General features: G+C 44.2%; 1 protein-coding gene across 1 annotated transcript in view; it reads right to left on the bottom strand.

The window, feature by feature from the left end:
- LOC105505451 (heparan sulfate glucosamine 3-O-sulfotransferase 3A1) overlaps positions 1–15,628 on the bottom strand; it is a gene marked incomplete at its 3' end in the record, with an annotated part of 105,928 nt that extends 90,300 nt beyond the window's left edge. The window contains exon 1 of the mRNA XM_011933289.1: positions 14,200–15,628. Within this exon, the coding sequence (XP_011788679.1) occupies positions 14,200–14,798 (599 nt within the window). The remainder of the gene's footprint in view (positions 1–14,199) is intronic.
- Positions 15,629–16,438: the final 810 nt, after the last annotated feature.

Here is a 16,438-nt window from a genome sequence, read left to right as displayed (position 1 = left end):
TTTTTGACATAGAGTCTTGCTCTGTTGCCCAGGCTGGAGTGCAGTGGCGCGATCTCGGCTCACTGCAACCTCCGCCTCCTGGGTTCAAGCGATTCCCCTGCCTCAGCCTCCCAAGTAGCTGAGACTACAGGAGCAGACTACCACGCCCGGCTAATTTTTTGTATTTTAGTAGAGACGGGGTTTCACCATGTTGACCAGGATGATCTTAATCTCCTGACCTCATGATCCACCTGCCTCGGCCTCCCAAAGTGCTGGGATTACAGGTGTGAGCCACCACACCCTGCCTCTGTGTTCCTTATCACAGTTACACTTACTAATAAGTATTCAACTACTCTCCCTTTCCTCCTCCTTTCCGCATTGCTAGTATTCCACATAGCGTTATAAGACCTACTTCTGAAACATCTACCAAATCTTTCCCTCACTTCCCATACACACTGCACTGCTCTGCTCTAGTTCAAGCCTCTGTCATCTGTCCTCTAGATTCCTCAACAGCCACCTATCCCAGTGTGCATCCATATGCCACCAAGAATTAGATTTCCAAAGCAGAACGAGAGGAGGTCTGTGAAATCAGTCCTCCACTGAAAGCCTTCAATGCCTCCCCTGACTCTGTCTCCAGTGCCTTGAGTACTAGTAGAATAGCCATTGGCTTCATGAGTCTACTGAGCTCTTGAAATGTAGTTAACCCAAATTGAAATCTGTTGCAAGTGTAGAATGCACACTAGATTTTGAAGACAATATAAAAAACTGCAAGATTTCTTACTAATAATGTTTTATTTTGATTTCATATTGAAATTATAATATTTTAGACATATTGGCTTAAGTTAAAATATTATCAGTTAATTTCACCTCTTTACTGTTACCTTTTTAAGGTAGCTACTAGAAAGTTGAAATTACATATAAGGTTCTCATTCCATTTCCATTGGACTGTGCTGTCCTTGAACAAAGTCCAAACTCCTTAAACATGCCACTTAATAATTGAGGCCAGGCGCAGTGGCTCACGCCTCTAATCCCGGCACTTTGGGAGGCTGAGGTCGGTGGATCACAAGGTCAGATTGCGATCATCCTGGCCAACATGGTGAAACCCATCTCTACTAAAAATGCAAAAATTAGCCGGGTGTGGTGGCGCACACCTGTAGTCTCAGCTACTGGGGAGGGTGAGGCAGGAGAATCGCTTGAACCCAAGAGGTGGATGTTGCAGTGAGCCAAGATCGTGCCACCGCACTCCAGTCTGGTGACTGAGCAAGACCCCATCTCAAAAATAAAAAAAAAAAATTTTCAAAAATCTTTCCCAAACTTTGTTCCCAACTTGTTGTCTCACTCCTCACATGCACAGACAGACGGGTGAATGAAATGCTGTTTCAGTGCAGAAGTCAGGTGACAATCAAAGTGACCTCACTGTACCCCTACTACTCCTAAATGATTCATATGGTGCCCAGGCATCTAAAGAAAAAGGCAAAAGAGAGAGCAGGGGATGATTTATAAACAAAACACACTCAAGTACAAAGTCAAGGAAGCATCAAAACAGATTATTAAGCTTGAAAAAAAAAAAAAGAGCTACCGGTACTTTGATTGGTGTTTATGTCTGTTTCAAAACAGAACATTTGTAGTTAAGCATATAATCACATTCTAGAAAATGTCATCCTTCTTGAGCATATAATCACTTCTAGAAAATGTCATCCTCCCAGACAACTTTGTATGTTTCAAAAATACGGGTCACTGGCATGCAGTTCCAGAGTGCATGGCCTAATCCCGTTCCCACACAGCCACAGGGAGCTCTGTTATTTCTGAACTGGATCTTGAAACGGTGTTTCATCACCTGCATTCGGCCTCTCTAACATTGCCATGAATATTAGCTGCGGGTGCTCACCTGAGAGTAACCCATAAGTAAAGGAAGCACATATGAGATATTTGAAGCCTCTGGCTTAGCCCAGAAGTCTGCAAATGACAGTCAGCGGTTTTATAGTTTGGGTCAATAAAGTTTTACTGGAATACAGCCACACATATTCATTTACATATCATCTGTGGCTGCTTCCATGCTACACAAGCAGAATTGAGTGGTTGTAATAAACACCGCACCACCCACAAAACCTAAAGTATTTAGTATCTGGCCCTTTCCAGAAAAAAGAAAAAAAAAATCGCTGACACCTGGCATAAGGGGGCATTAAACTTTTTTTTCATTAAATTCATAGTGATTCTATTTGTGGTACAGTTCCAAGCCTTGGGCATACAGGGTTAAAAGGATTGAAGTTTAGAATCCATAGCATAGAATGTTCACACTTAGTTTCTCATTTTAGTCATTTTAGCACATTCGTTTTAGTCTTTTCAAACATGACTTTCTTGTACACTAGTTAGTGTTTTCCAAACTTTTTTTCTATTGGACTCCACCATAACAAATACATTTTACATCCAACCCTTTCAGTACACACGTATCTATATAAGTAAACACAACAAACAGAACCAAGTTTGTCAAGGCAATACTTGTCCTTCTTACCACATGGGATTCACTCTCTTATGTTACCTTGGTATAGTCCATTTTATAGGTAATTCCATTTTTAAAGAAGGATCGATTTGATCAGACATTCATGTCTTGTGATTCACAGTCTGAAAAACTCCCTGGTCCACTCCAGCTGCGGACTGTCTAACTCTGACCTTCACCGCACGTCACAGACTGTAAACTAGCAGCCATTCACTTTAGTTGAGATTGATTCGCTTCATCCACACAGACGTGTGTTTGGTTTTCATGTGGGTTTTGGTTTTCGTGTGGGTTTTGGTTTTTAATACGTAAATTCTTTTCCAATACGTTTTTAAAAAGTCGATATTCCAAGTTTCTTTGAAAGGTCAGAGGACAAGGCACTAGGAGCCCTCCTTCCTACTTGTTAAGAATCCGTGGGAGTTGAGTAGTTTCTCCAAGGCCTGCTCCCCAATTTACCACCCTTTGTCAACACAGCAAACGCACCTGAAAATCCCAAGAATTTTCTTCACAAGCGTTAGCTCCCTATGACCTCTCCCCATATAAATATAAAACAGATCCAATCTGTTTTCTTTCCATCATTAAACCCTAGCAGGGCATTCTAGTAGACCCTCTGGCTTTGGGGAAAGCCCTTATGAACAAATAATGTTGTAATCCAAAAGCCTCCTACACCAAGGCCTCATTAGAAAGAAAAAAGTGGCTTTTCTTTCTTAAAACAAGAAAAAATGAAAAAGCAAACACACAACATTTGACAAAAGAAGCTACAAGAATAATTAGAGCTCACCAGAAAATTAAACACACACACGCACACACGCACTCACACACACACGCACACACAGGTGCAAGTTTTTGTTTACTTTGTGAAAAGCTTTCTTTGTGAAATGAAATCACTGCACTGCTGCAGCGTTTTTTCAAAACACAGAATTAGGGCAAACGTGGCTTCCGTTTAGAAAGGTGGCGAGGGGAACAGTTAGCTCCGGCAACACAACTTTAGTTGCAGCTTAATCCGGTTCCCTTTTGTTAAATACCTGAACTTAATGAGAATCCGAAGAGATTTATGACCATAACAAACACATCATTTTTGACTTTGTCATTCAAACCAGCCTGGCAACTTTGATATTTCCTAGTGAAAGGAGAGATCTAATCCAAGTAAGAACTCTGAAACAGGGGAAAGAAATTTTATTCCCATAATTTGATTGATTACTTCCTACTCTGAACACTCAAGAGAGAAAAAAGCGAAAAAGCAAACTTTTTCCTGTCCATACTCAGATTTCTCCTGCTAATCTTTTATAAGCAGGCAACGGACATAAAACACAAATTACTTTCAAGGACCCTAAGACCAATCGCACTCGTTGTGTTCCCACACCTCTAAGTATCAAAATATCGTGGAAAACATCTGAGATGAAAAACAGAAATTTAAAGATTAATTGACCACTGATTCAATTCAATTCAATGCTTTAATTTAATAGCTCTGTGAGGAAAAGAAAGTAATGCTACAATTGGTTCCATTCAAAAAAATATTTTTATCTTTGTTGCAAATCCACCAAAACCAAACTTAACATATGTGGAGGTATATGCAATTGTTCCCCAATTGCATTTAAGAATTATATCCTTGGAATTAGAAGCACTGAGTTCTTGTCTTTCAGCTTAACCTTGGGCAAAGCACTTCTGTTTCTTCCCATTCAGAAGACAACCTTTATCATTTGGAAACCTTCTACCTCCAACATCCTATCTGTTTATGATTCTATCTTATTAGAACTAAAGGAAGTTCAGATCAACAGTCATGTCTTATGTGACTAATGACCTGACCACTCCAGTAAAGGCTTGGTGCTAATAATGACCAGATGACAGGAAATCAATTAGACAAACATTATTAATAACAACAATAATGAAGATAGAATAGTACTTCGGATAACAACCAGGTTGTGCTCTCATTGCGGGTATTAGCATATCTGAAGAATTTTTAAAAAGCATCAATCCAAAGATGAAAATATGGAAAAGTGAAGAAGACAGACTGGCAGAGTGGCTCAGCCAGGTTCTGGGAGAGCACTGGATTGGGGGATCCCTACGGTGCAAAAGGGACCTCAAGGTAGCTCGATGACACTAGCCACGGCACACAAGCCTCAGTTCTCCTTGCTCCAATTCCAGGAGCAGCAAGCATCCTTCCGATTCCATTTATTTTCTTTTTCTTTCCTTTTTATTTTGTTTTTTGTTTTAATGAGACAAAGTCTCACTCTGTCACCCAGGCTGGAGTGCAGTGGTGCGATCTCAGCTCACTGCTACCTCTGCATCCCGGGCTCCACCATCCTCTTACCTCAGCCTCCAGAGTACCTGGGATTACAGGCATGGCCACAACACCTCGCTAATCTTTTGTATTTTTAGTAGAGACAGGGTTTCACCATGTTGTCCAGGCTGGTCTCGAACTCCTGACCTCAAGTGATCCACCTGCCTCGGCCTCCCAAAGTGCTGGGTTTACAGGCATGAGCCACCGCGCCCAGCTCTGATTACACTTCTGACAACATATTGGCTTTCTCACACAGCAGTTTGGAAAGTGTTTTTGGTGGTTATTGTTATTTTGTAATAAATGGGGGGAAAAATCAATTGAATGACACAAGATTCCTGATTTGTTCAACGAGATAAGTTCTGTGATCAGACGACTTCTTTAGAGAAAAAGAGAGTAAAGTTGGCAAAAATAACTAAAATTATAATTTTGTAATAGTTATTCCATAATTAGTCATTCCATAATAGGCCAACTGACTAACAGAGATATTTAAATACTTTTAAAAATTCACTTTTACAACCATATTTTAATGGATTGCCCAAACTTCTTTTCTTTCTTTCTTTCTTTTTTTTTTTTTTGGAACAGAGTCTCAATCTGTTGCATAGGCTGGAGTGCAGTGGTACAATCTCAGCTCACTGCAGCCTCTGCCTCCTGGGCTTAAGCGATTCTTGTGCCTCAGCTTCCCGAGTAGCTGGGATTACAGGGCGCACACCACACCACCACACACCCGGCTAATTTTTGTGTTTTCAGTAGAGATAGGATTTTGCCATGTTGGCCAGGCTGGTCTCGAACTCCTGCCCTCAAGTGATCTGCCTGCCTCGGTCTCCCAAAGTGCTGGGATTCCAGGCATGAGCCACCACACCTGGCCCTAATGTGCTGTCCGATTTTCTAACTAAAGGTCCAAGATCAGAATGTCCAAGTCACTCTACCACATGGGGCAGCCTTTCAGTCCCCTGCACCTTTGAGACACTGGTGGTTTGCTATGTAGGCAGGAACTAGCTGTAGGCAGTTCTGCCAGAGACCATCACAGAGACCATTCACCACAGTGGTGAGGCGCTGGCATGCTGGGCGTGGGTGAAACCTGGGTTTGGCAGCAGTTCTATAACGAACATAGTTCTATGACCTTGGACAAGTTATTTCATCTTTCTGAGCCTGTTTTCTGATCTATAAAATGTAGAAAATGATAGGACCTGCTTAAAAATAGGAATCGCATTAATAACATCAGACTACGAGCGACAGGTCATTCTGCATCATCCAGCACATAGCGTGGCCTCAACAAGTATAGTTAATATCACTTCACCTCTGAAATGATAGATTTCATCAAAGATACACTGTGGGGTCCAATTGTTTTGCTATTTTAAAAAAGGCTAAAACACATGAAGAAAAGTGTATGGCCACTAAAATGGAAAAATGCCAAACAAGTAGAGAACGGTATTAAATCACAGAAATTATTTTTAACTACATAAGCATTTGCAGTCTATCCCTTGCACGAAAGGAGTTGATAAAACAGATCCAATAAAGATAAGCGAATGAACGATTAAAAGAAAATACTGTTAGTTTCTCGGAGTCTCTTGATGGAGTGGGTGTTGCTTTGTTTTGCTTAAGGAAACATGTAATATGGATAAAACTATTTTTATAGTTATTAAAAATATCAGAGGAAATGTTTTGAGGGAGATTTTCATTACTCTATTCAACCAGAAGCGCCGATCAACATAACTGTGTGCTTAAAAACAGAAGCAGAAAACGACAGCACACCACCTAGACAGAAACTTTGAGTCTGATAATGCCGGGAGTCTGGCTGAGCAGTTCCAGTGGAATAAACCCGCACGGTTAGAAGGTGCAACGAAACTGGTCCTCCAGAGCTCTGAAGGTTGCACTTTCTCTCTTCCTGCCTCTTCCTTGAATGCATTAACTGTTCCAGGTCTCTTTTGCTCCTATGGAAAGTTTCATAACTCAAAGTGTCTACAACAAAGGTTAAAACAAGTGAAGTAAGCAGATAAAATTCCTAAGCTGGCCTGGAAAATCTGGACCGTGTTGTCATCTTCGCCATAAGGTGCATCCACAGCTCTGGCCCTTTCTATCTATTTACCCTATAACCAGCTTTCAACCACTGACACCTGTTCCTTTCTATGTTTGTAGCAAAAAAAAAAAAAAAAAAAAAAAAGGCATATGCCCAAGTCTGGTTTTCCTCTGACCCTTATTTTAGTTTTTAGTTCTTTGTGCCCTCAGAGACCTGTCATTTACATCAGTGTTTTTGTTCTCTATGACAAAAAGCTTTGGGGAAACTTTCACACCTTCTTTACTTTACATTTGCCCGCTGCAGAAGACAGAAAGAAAGGAATACAAAACTGTCTCTGTGCTTGGTTGGGGAACAAGAGAGTAGGAGGGGAGCCGTGAGCCGATATGATTATGAAATCAGCTGAGGATAAGATCAGCATGTCTGGGAGCAACAGGTGCGGGCAGGGGAGGGGAAGCTGGCGGGCCCATCCTGGGGGCCCTTCCGAAGGAAAGGAAAGAAGAAACACGGAATAAAAGGGAATCGGCACAGACAGTATTTCAGCACGAGCCCTCACCCTTCAACGCCTGTTAGGCTTCTCCCGCCTTCTTTGCTGTTTGCACCTTTGATTTTAGAATCATTTTAGATATTAAAACTGTGAAAAATAGTACAGAGAAATCGCATACCCCTTTCACCCAGATGATCATCTTAGGGGATATCGCAATCCTAGTACAGTAGATCAAAACCGAGAAATTGACCTTGATAATAATGCTATTAACTAAACTGCACACATTATCCACATTTCCCCAGTTTTCCCATAAATGCCTTAGTTCGGACCCAGGATCCGACCAACGGCACCCTCGTGTTTACTCGTTAGTAATGACTGTCCTTTGTCTCCCCCCATCTGAGACAGCTTAGCTTAGCGGTCTTGCGTTGTTTTGCATGATCCTGACACTTCTGAAGAGTACCGGTCAAGTATTTTGTAAAATGTCCTTCAGTTAGTGTTTGTCTAATGTTTTCTCATGGCTATACTGGGGTTATGGATTTGGGGGAAGATCATCGCACAGGTGAAGTGCCATCCTATTGTATTATATCAGGGATCATGATCTCAACACAACAAGGGAATGCTAACCCTGGTTACTTGGTTAAGGTGGTGTCTGTCAGTTTCTCCACTCAATCTGTCCTATTTGTCCCTTTCATCCCGCCTTCCTTTAACCTGACCACAACCCTGCGTCCCAGCCTGCTCTCTCAGGCCCTGGACTGCAGGCGCAGAAACGCCTGTCCCGTCGGAACTCTCAAAGCGCTTTCCTGTGAAGCTGTCCTGTGTGTGGTGGGCAGGATTCTCAACGGGGCATCTCAAGCGCCTTAAGGGTTAAACAGGCTTCTGTTTAGAATCACAGAACCCTCCTCCAGAGCCTGTACCACACAGGGGAAGGAACAGGCCTGCATTACTGATGTTGAAATAAAATCATCTGGAAGTATTTTCATTTGAAGCTGGCTTTCAGACACAGAGGCAAAACACACTAACAAAAGTAATCTGGGGCATATGGTATTCCTTTCAGTCATAGGCATTTTTAATATAAATCCTCTAATCATTTATATCTTGGTTTTCAGTTTCTTGTGAAGCCAAATCTCTTATTTCTCTCCAAAGAATCAACTCCCTGCCTAAATGAAGTGACTTAACCTTGCCTGGAAAAAGGCAAAGTGCAGCTCATCTGTGCTAGGCACATCATCTTGCTATAAGTGCTACCTGAACACAAGTTTTTGATATTGCTGTAGTTTCTTTTTTAAAGTGGGACTGCAAATATGCCCTATCATGATGAGGTTTTTCCAAGTCCTCCCTTTAGGTGTTCCTTGCTGACTCCTCCTCCCACTAGGTGGCGCTACACATCACATTCAAAGCGGGCTGATGGCGTCGGTAGATTGTGTTGAAACCTTTGCAAGAATGTCTCTCGAATTCCTGACGGCAAGTACTAAACTTCATTGTTAATAACCACTTCCCCTGTCTCTTTTCACATTTCTTGTCATCAGACAACTGAAACAGGCCAGTTCTGAATTTCTGTAATGCAGTCGGGCAATCTTAGGATAAACGTAAGTTTTTAGGGGCATGAAGAATCATGACCACATAGTAAGGCAAAAATTCAAGAGTTGCATCACTGAAGGCAAGAAACTGGGGAAAGGCTTCCATTCATTAACTCAGCATTGCCTGGCATATGATCTCAATAGTGCCCCCAAATTCTTCCCTACTCAGGATGTCCAATATTGCTGAGAAGTTCCCCAACTAATTAATAACTTTCCTCTCATAAATTCAATTTCCAAATTTTGGCTTCACAACAGCTTATTTGTTCACTATATAAATATCCCCCATAGAGATTTTTAAACTGTATCAAATTAGCAAAAGTTTTAAAGTGCTGACAAGCATTTTTAAGATATCCATGTAAAATGCAAAGATGGGGGAGTACAATTTCCTCTGATTACATATTAGAGGCACATATTTAATAAGAAACCTTATGTTCACAATTGCAACTCATCACTTAAGCAGAAACAAATTTTCTAAAAGCTTGGAGTTTAATATCATTAGGAAACCCATACCAAGAAACGATGCTCTTTTTCAGCCAAGTTACTATCACTCGGTGGAGGAAGATTGCCCCCCAAGGAAAAGAGCTGAGAATATCAAGTTCCCGACTGGGCCCAGCAATTTGACTGATGGTAATTGCAATTTGCAATTGTTCAACTGTGTCCCGGAGAGATATGAGGCCTTTTTGGTTGTTGTTGTTGTTGTTCATATCAGGGAGTTTTGTTTGCTGTGCAACACTCTTCTCATGAAGTTAAGCATCTGGTCTATGTGAGGTTAGCCCCTGTTGTCATTAATTACACAGGCTTATTTCATTCCCATGTCTCTGCCAAAATACAGATTTGGCACTTATTCTTTCCTGATCAATCAACAGACTTATTTACAGGAGACAAATATTTTGGCCAGGGTGTTTTCTCTTTAAAGAGAGGGCAGGAGATTATAATGTAGTGGTGGATTTTCATAGAAGTCTATGAATTTCACATGAAGTATAGGAGCATATTGTAAATCTCATCCCTGTAAAGGAATATTCATTCACACACGGCATTCCAGTCCAAGCTCTACCAAGGGTTTTTGTTGTTGTTTAATGCCTGGACTATGATCTCAATAGTGCCCCCAAACTGTTCCTTACTCAGGATGTCCAATATCGCTCAGAAGTTCCCCAACTACTTAGTAACTTTCCTATCATAAATTCCATCATTGTCCCTGCCTTCTGGGTGTCTGCTCCTGCATGCACATGCATGTGTGAGGGCACACACACTCACACACACACACAGGAACTGGGCTGATCAACTTGCATTTCTGGTTGTCTATTGGGGATGAGCCCAGAGTTCAGACATTTAGCAAACTAGATGACAGCATTTTGGCTCCCCAACCTGTGACTAGGTGGGGAACGTCCAGGTACTGAGAACTTCTGTAGACAAGTACTCTAGACTCAGAGTCCAAAGCAACATCTCACTCTCTTCCTAGCCCTCACCTATTCCCAATGTTCTTTCCTCTGCCCTAAGGACAGAGTGCCCTTGGCCTTCAGTCTATATGACCTTGCATGGGTGGCCGGACTGCAGCTTCCTTGGCTCGGATTTCATTTCAAACTCTTCACACAGAAGAGGCTTGCACAGTACAGGAGGGTGGGAAGCTGTACATGGAGGGACTTCGCAGCTGCTCCCAGCTGCTATGAAATGCCAATTTCTCCTCCTAGGAATCGAAAGGGCCTCTGCTCAGTCTGCCTCTCTAATGGACTTGAAAAACAGGGCCATGATCATTCGAGGCCAGAAAATTTCAAATTTTGGTGAAGTCAGGGGAGCACTAACTCCTAAACTCTGAGCTGGACAATCTTTGATCTTCCTGTATCCTCTAGAATAAAATGATTCTAGTGGTATCCTTCTCTGCTGAAATTGTCCAGACTTGCTAAAGAAAAGAAATTGAAATATAAGAAATAGACATGCTAGTGTAAGAGACCGGATAATAAATATTTCCTATCTTGCACCAAAATAATAGACTGAAATGTTAATGAATCTAAACATTTATATACACACGTACATATGTATGTGTATGTGTACACACGTACACACACATACACACATATTTAACTACTTTATTAATAGGTATATTTTAGCTTGCGAGAAAAAAAAGGCATACCTTTTAGTTGGTGCAGATAGAAATAAGCAGAAGAGAGCCTCCTTATTCTAAGCTCGCCTGCTTTTGAACTACAGTAGAGGTATTCGGTCCTGACTTCCAGCAAATATCTCAAAGTTTTGAAGCTAAGGAAGCTTTTTCCTTTCCTTTATGAAGCCACCATACATACAAGAGAAATGGAGACTATTCATTGCAAAGGACAGCTTTCCCGTGACACGCAAGCCACAGACATTTGTTGTACTGATACCATGTCTGCTAAATTAAGTTTGAGGAATTCTTTTTTTTTTAACTCCATCAGGGTCGAGTTTCTCAGCATATAAAAATTTGCCTTTGTTTTATTTATTTTAGAGGAAATCTATTAGGACATTTAAATTAGTAAGAATAACTTTCTTTCTAGAGATTTTGAATAATAAATTTGTTTTCTTTGCCTTCACCACAAGTGTGTTCAAATGAAGGAAGTGTTTATTACTTCACTCTTGGAAAAAACTCCATGAAGTATTTTATTTTCTTCCCAATGAGAGTAATTGACTGAAAAAGTTCAGCAACAGGCATTTCTAACACACAGACTCATTCTCCAAGAGACTTTCTTCAAACTTACTAATAGCAACAGATTTGTCCCTTTGTGGGGACAGTAGGGGGCGCTGTCACCACAAACTATCATGGCTAACTGAGTGATTTCACTGGCCAAAAAACTGGCTAGACATTTTAGGATTCTCCCATGTCAGTGTACACCTAAAAATAATTATATAGGTTTTTCTCTTCCATAATTCAGTGCTGGGTGCAAATATATGGAACTTATTTCTGTTCATATGTGTGTGTCTGTGTTAGTGTGGTCATAAGCGTGTGGTACGAATCCTGTATTGCAAAGTTTGGGCTGACTCATGCAGGTCTAACTAAATCCCCCTGTTCTAAACTATTAGCCAAATATAAGTAGCTAAAACGCATTTAATATTTAAGTGACATTCTGGGTGGGAGATTTTTTTTTTCATAGTTGAGCCTTCAGTCTTACTCACAAACATCAAACTCCAAGTTCAGAGCCAAGATGAAAGAGAACTTTGGGGAAATTTCATTAAATAATCACATAATCCAGGCTCCACAGGTTGGATTTTTTTAAAATAAGTTTCCTATGTAATTGAGTTAAACGTAAATTTATGCATCCAATAAAAAACCACTGCAAATGGTAAAACAAAGACATTGCTCCAACACTTAGAAAATTAAATTCACCAAACCATGAAGTCTACTGTGCAGTTATTTTTGTAACCACCATAAATTGCTTTATAGAACTCTTCTGCTGGAGTAAACAATCCAAGGAGAGATTTACTTTATAGCATGCTTTCAGTTTCCAAAGAAAAGAGTGGCCTACAAGTTTATGACTCTTTTTTTCTTTCTTTTTTAAAAAAATACTTATGTTTCTAGTTACCTTGAAACCTTCCTCCCCTTAGAGGAAGCTCAGAAAGGTCCACAGAAAATAAGATCCAGGTCTGCAGATACACTGTGCCCTCAAATACTCATTTCTGGAATAAGAAGAAACAATCCTACTTTGTGGAAATAAAGTTTATATGGCAAAAGGAAAATAAAGGGTTTTAGTACTAAATATTTCACCATATTTAATAGCACCTCAGAGCCCAACGTACTGTTAGATGTTTCAGACAGTCAGCTTGAAATGTGTTCGCTTGTAGCACGGTTTGAGGCCGAATTCAATGCAAGCTGCTACAGATAAGAGTTTTAGGGGTCTTTAATCACTTCTTTCTCGTGTCCTTGATGGAAAAAACAGAGCTGCCTTTGTGCTAAAAAGAAGGACCTGTTGTTTTCAGATTCAACAGGTCATTTTTATAAGAACTTCCCAGAGGATACAACATAAATGACAGAAACACAAGGGGATATTTTAAGTGGCTGATGATTTTAAATGATATATAATCTATATTAAGGGAATGTTGTTTGTTTTTTCTTTCCAACAAATGGAAAGTTACTGTTTTAAAAGTGTTTAATGTTCAAATTCTATTTTTAGGGGCAAATCTTTTCTCTAGGAGTAGATTTACTGTAAATTCGGCTCCTGAAATCAATCTGAGAGTGCACTTGGCCCCTCAAGTAAATAAACTTGTCAAATCATATCCATTTCTGTGTTGGGGATGAATGGTTAATTTAATGGACTTTTTGAAATGTACCTAAATTGTGCTGTAATTTTTGTAACATTGTTTCAGTTAAAATAACAAACAGAATGCATATTTTATGAACAAGATAAACTTTATAAAATGGAAAACTAGCAACATAATTTTTACTGGTACTTTGAAGAAAGAAAAAAAAAGCCAATATATTATGGCAAACAAAATCCAGGCGACACTAGATTTATTAGAATCTGGCTGATTTTATTATTAAAGGTGGTCTGAATTTGAAGAGACTGGCAATTTTAAGATTAAGATCTAAGCGAAACTTATTTCCTAAACTGTATCGGCAAAGTTGTGCCAATGTATTTTTCTCTCTTTTGTCTGCTTCCTCTTCTTTTAATTGGCTACCTTATCTGTAAAGAGGATTGTTTGAAGATCTTTGGAAAAGTTTCTGTCAGTCAAGAGACAAAAGTTACTTTTCCCTACAAACATCAAAAGACCTTCACAAAACTCACTCCTTGCCCTCAAACAAAAGTTACTGCCAAGCGTCCTTTAAAATACAGTGCCTGGTTGCTTTCTGTTGCTCAGACAGGGATATATTTTCCAAACTAACCAGATTCTCTGGTTCTTGACACTTTTACTAAGTCTCTATATTACTTCCCACCTAAGACAACTATCTGGCAAAAGGTCAAGGTAAATAAATACCTGATGGTAAAGACTGTGTTAACCACAGAGAACTGCCCGAAAGATAAAGAATGAAAACGGGCTTCCTTGGGAAGGGGAAGGAAATCTATTAATTGTTGAACAGGTTTCTAATTTAGAAGAGACTTTTTTTTCCCTTTAGTTAAATACATGAATACTTTTGCAGAGCAGGAGAAAGAGACCAGACTGGCTATTTGTTGGCGAAGGATTCCCAAGGACGAAAATCATGAAGGCCAGAATTTCCCTCTCACTGTCTCCCTCAACATCCACTTCCCAGGAAGGAGAAGGCGGAGAGGGAAGAAAGACCCTTGATGACCCTTCGCCTTCTGCAAGAAGTGGGCAGGAGGGCGAACCGGGGGTCACCGAGGGCTCTCCCACGTCTTTCCCAGCCCAGGACCCCCGGATCCTTCAGCCCCCGCCCGGGCCCGCCCCGCTCACCGGTACCAGGCGAGGCCGCGCTCGTAGCACCTGTCAAAGAAGTGGGGCTCAGAGCCGAGCGCGCGGACGTCGGGGTGCAGCCGCAGGAACTCCAGCAGGGCGCGCGTGCCGCCCTTCTTCACGCCGATGATGATGGCCTGCGGCAGCTGCTTGCTGCCTTCATCCAGGAGCAGCGCCAGGGTCCCCTGCGGGGCTTCGGCCACGCTGCTTCCTGCCCCGGAGCCGCCGGGACCCCCGGCCAGGCCAGGGGATTCCTCTTCCCAGGCCGCCTCCTCTCCGTTGGCGCGCGGCGCGGGCGGCCGGCGCCTCCGCCACTGCTGCAGTTGCAGGAGGGGCTTTCTCTGTGCCGCCGCCGGCCACACCGCCAGCTCCCGCGGGCCTCCGGCCAGGACGCCGCGACCAGGGGCCCCCGCCTCCTCGCCGCCGCCGGACAGCCCCACGACGGGTCCGGACAGGGTCTGGCAGCGCTCGGCCAGGCAGTAGAAGACGTAAAGGGACGTGAGCAGGGAGCAGAGCATCAGCAAGAACTTCCGGAAGATGCTGCGGGACAGCGGCTCGGCAGAGGTGGGGAGGGCGCCGGCCGGGCCCGGAGGGGCCATCCTAGCCGGAGGCGACGTCGGGCAACGCGCGGGCCATGCTAGGCCGGGACCCCGACAGGTGCCAGAGCATCCCCCCGGCGTGCCTGCGCGCTGGACGGAGGCCACATCGCCGTGCACCCCTGGGGCCGTGCGAATTGTCCCGGGAGGCAGCGGCCGGGGCTCCGCGGGGAGACGGAGCCCCCGGGGGCCTCACGCAGGATCCCTGCCTCCAGTCGAGGGGGCGGGAAGGGGAACGCGGGTCGGTGCTTAAGAAACCATCGTCTTAGACTCGCCCAAGTCCTGAGCTTGGGGCAGCCCTCGGCCACCCGGTTCCCCCCAAGAGTCGCCGGAATCGGGGTCTTGGCAGCGGTGGCGAAGGCGTGCGTCTCAGCCCCGGCCCCGAGCGGCCTCTCGGGGCGGATGTCGGCTCAGCGATCCTGCATCCCTGGCTCGGTCTCGGTGAGGGCACGCGCGGTTGCGGCGCCTCTGCGCTCCGTGCGCTCCAGACAGGGGCGAGCGACAGTGCCCTCCAGCCCGGGCTTCCTCTGGTCCCCTTGCCCGCCTGGGCGCGTTCTCTCCGCCCGGGTTCAGGTTCTCTTGGCCAAGGAGCGAGGTCCGCCCGAGTCCCTCTGCCAGAGCGGGAGACAGGAGGCCCTTGCGGAGCCGTCCACCCCTCTCGGTGCGCGCCGGGTTGCTCCAAACTGCTCTTGGACCCCACCGGTGAGCCTCTTGGCGAGGCTGGGCTGCGCGGGACCTGTCAGCGGCCCCCGCCACTGTGCTTGCAGGCGCTCACCGGCTGCCTCCCGGGCCGCCGCCGCCACACGTGGGACGCCGAGGGCAGCAAACTTGCTGGTGACGTCAACGGCCCGGGCCGGACCAGCCCCAGGACGAGCAAAGCGGGGCGCGGACCAGCGGCCAGGCGGGGCCAGACGGGCGGGGTAGGATGGAGAAAAGGTGGCGCGGGCTCCGCAGCGGCCGCCCAATGGCACTGGAGAGGGCGGGGGTGGCAGGGGCGACGCCTCTTCCCCAGTGTCCCCCATTCCTCCCGGCGGCTTCGCCCCCTTCCAGTGGATCCGGGGTCTGCGGCGGCTTCGGGGTTGCCTGAGTGACAGCTAAGGCCGGCCGGATCCCTGGAGGCCCGACTTCCACCCGAGAAGCCACTAGCTTGGTGAGGGGCTCCAGAGCTCTCCACCGCAGCTCAGCCCTCCGCAGCCCTGACCCTCTCCAGGTTCCCCGCGCTCTGCTCCTCTCTCGGCACTGTTGTCCTATCCTTCCCCATCCCACCACTTTCCATCGCCTGGAACCTACTCTTCGTCCCCTTGGAAGTTTTGTTTGCAGCAGTTCCCAGTACTGTGCTACACGCCACGCCCCCATTTGTCTGGAGCAAACCGAATTCCTCTGCAGCAGCTTCGACTTCTACCTACTCAACTGTCTGCTACTGGCCTTGGAGCAAAGCTCTTTCTCCCATCAGTTTGTTTTTTGTTTGTTTGTTTGTTTGTTTTGTTTTGTTTTCTTCTTTTGATTGTTTTCCCCTGGATTTGTATAAGAAGATCCAGTCCTCCAGGGCCTAGAAAGGAACAGACTCTTAGGAGAAAAACCAATGCATAAATCAAAGACAAAATTAAAAAAAAAAAAAAATCAGCTCCGATCCCAAGTCACTA

Source organism: Colobus angolensis, unplaced genomic scaffold (genome assembly GCF_000951035.1).
Source record: "Colobus angolensis palliatus isolate OR3802 unplaced genomic scaffold, Cang.pa_1.0 Scaffold125, whole genome shotgun sequence".
NCBI lineage: Eukaryota > Metazoa > Chordata > Mammalia > Primates > Cercopithecidae > Colobus > Colobus angolensis.
This window is presented reverse-complemented; position numbering and strand designations above follow the sequence as displayed.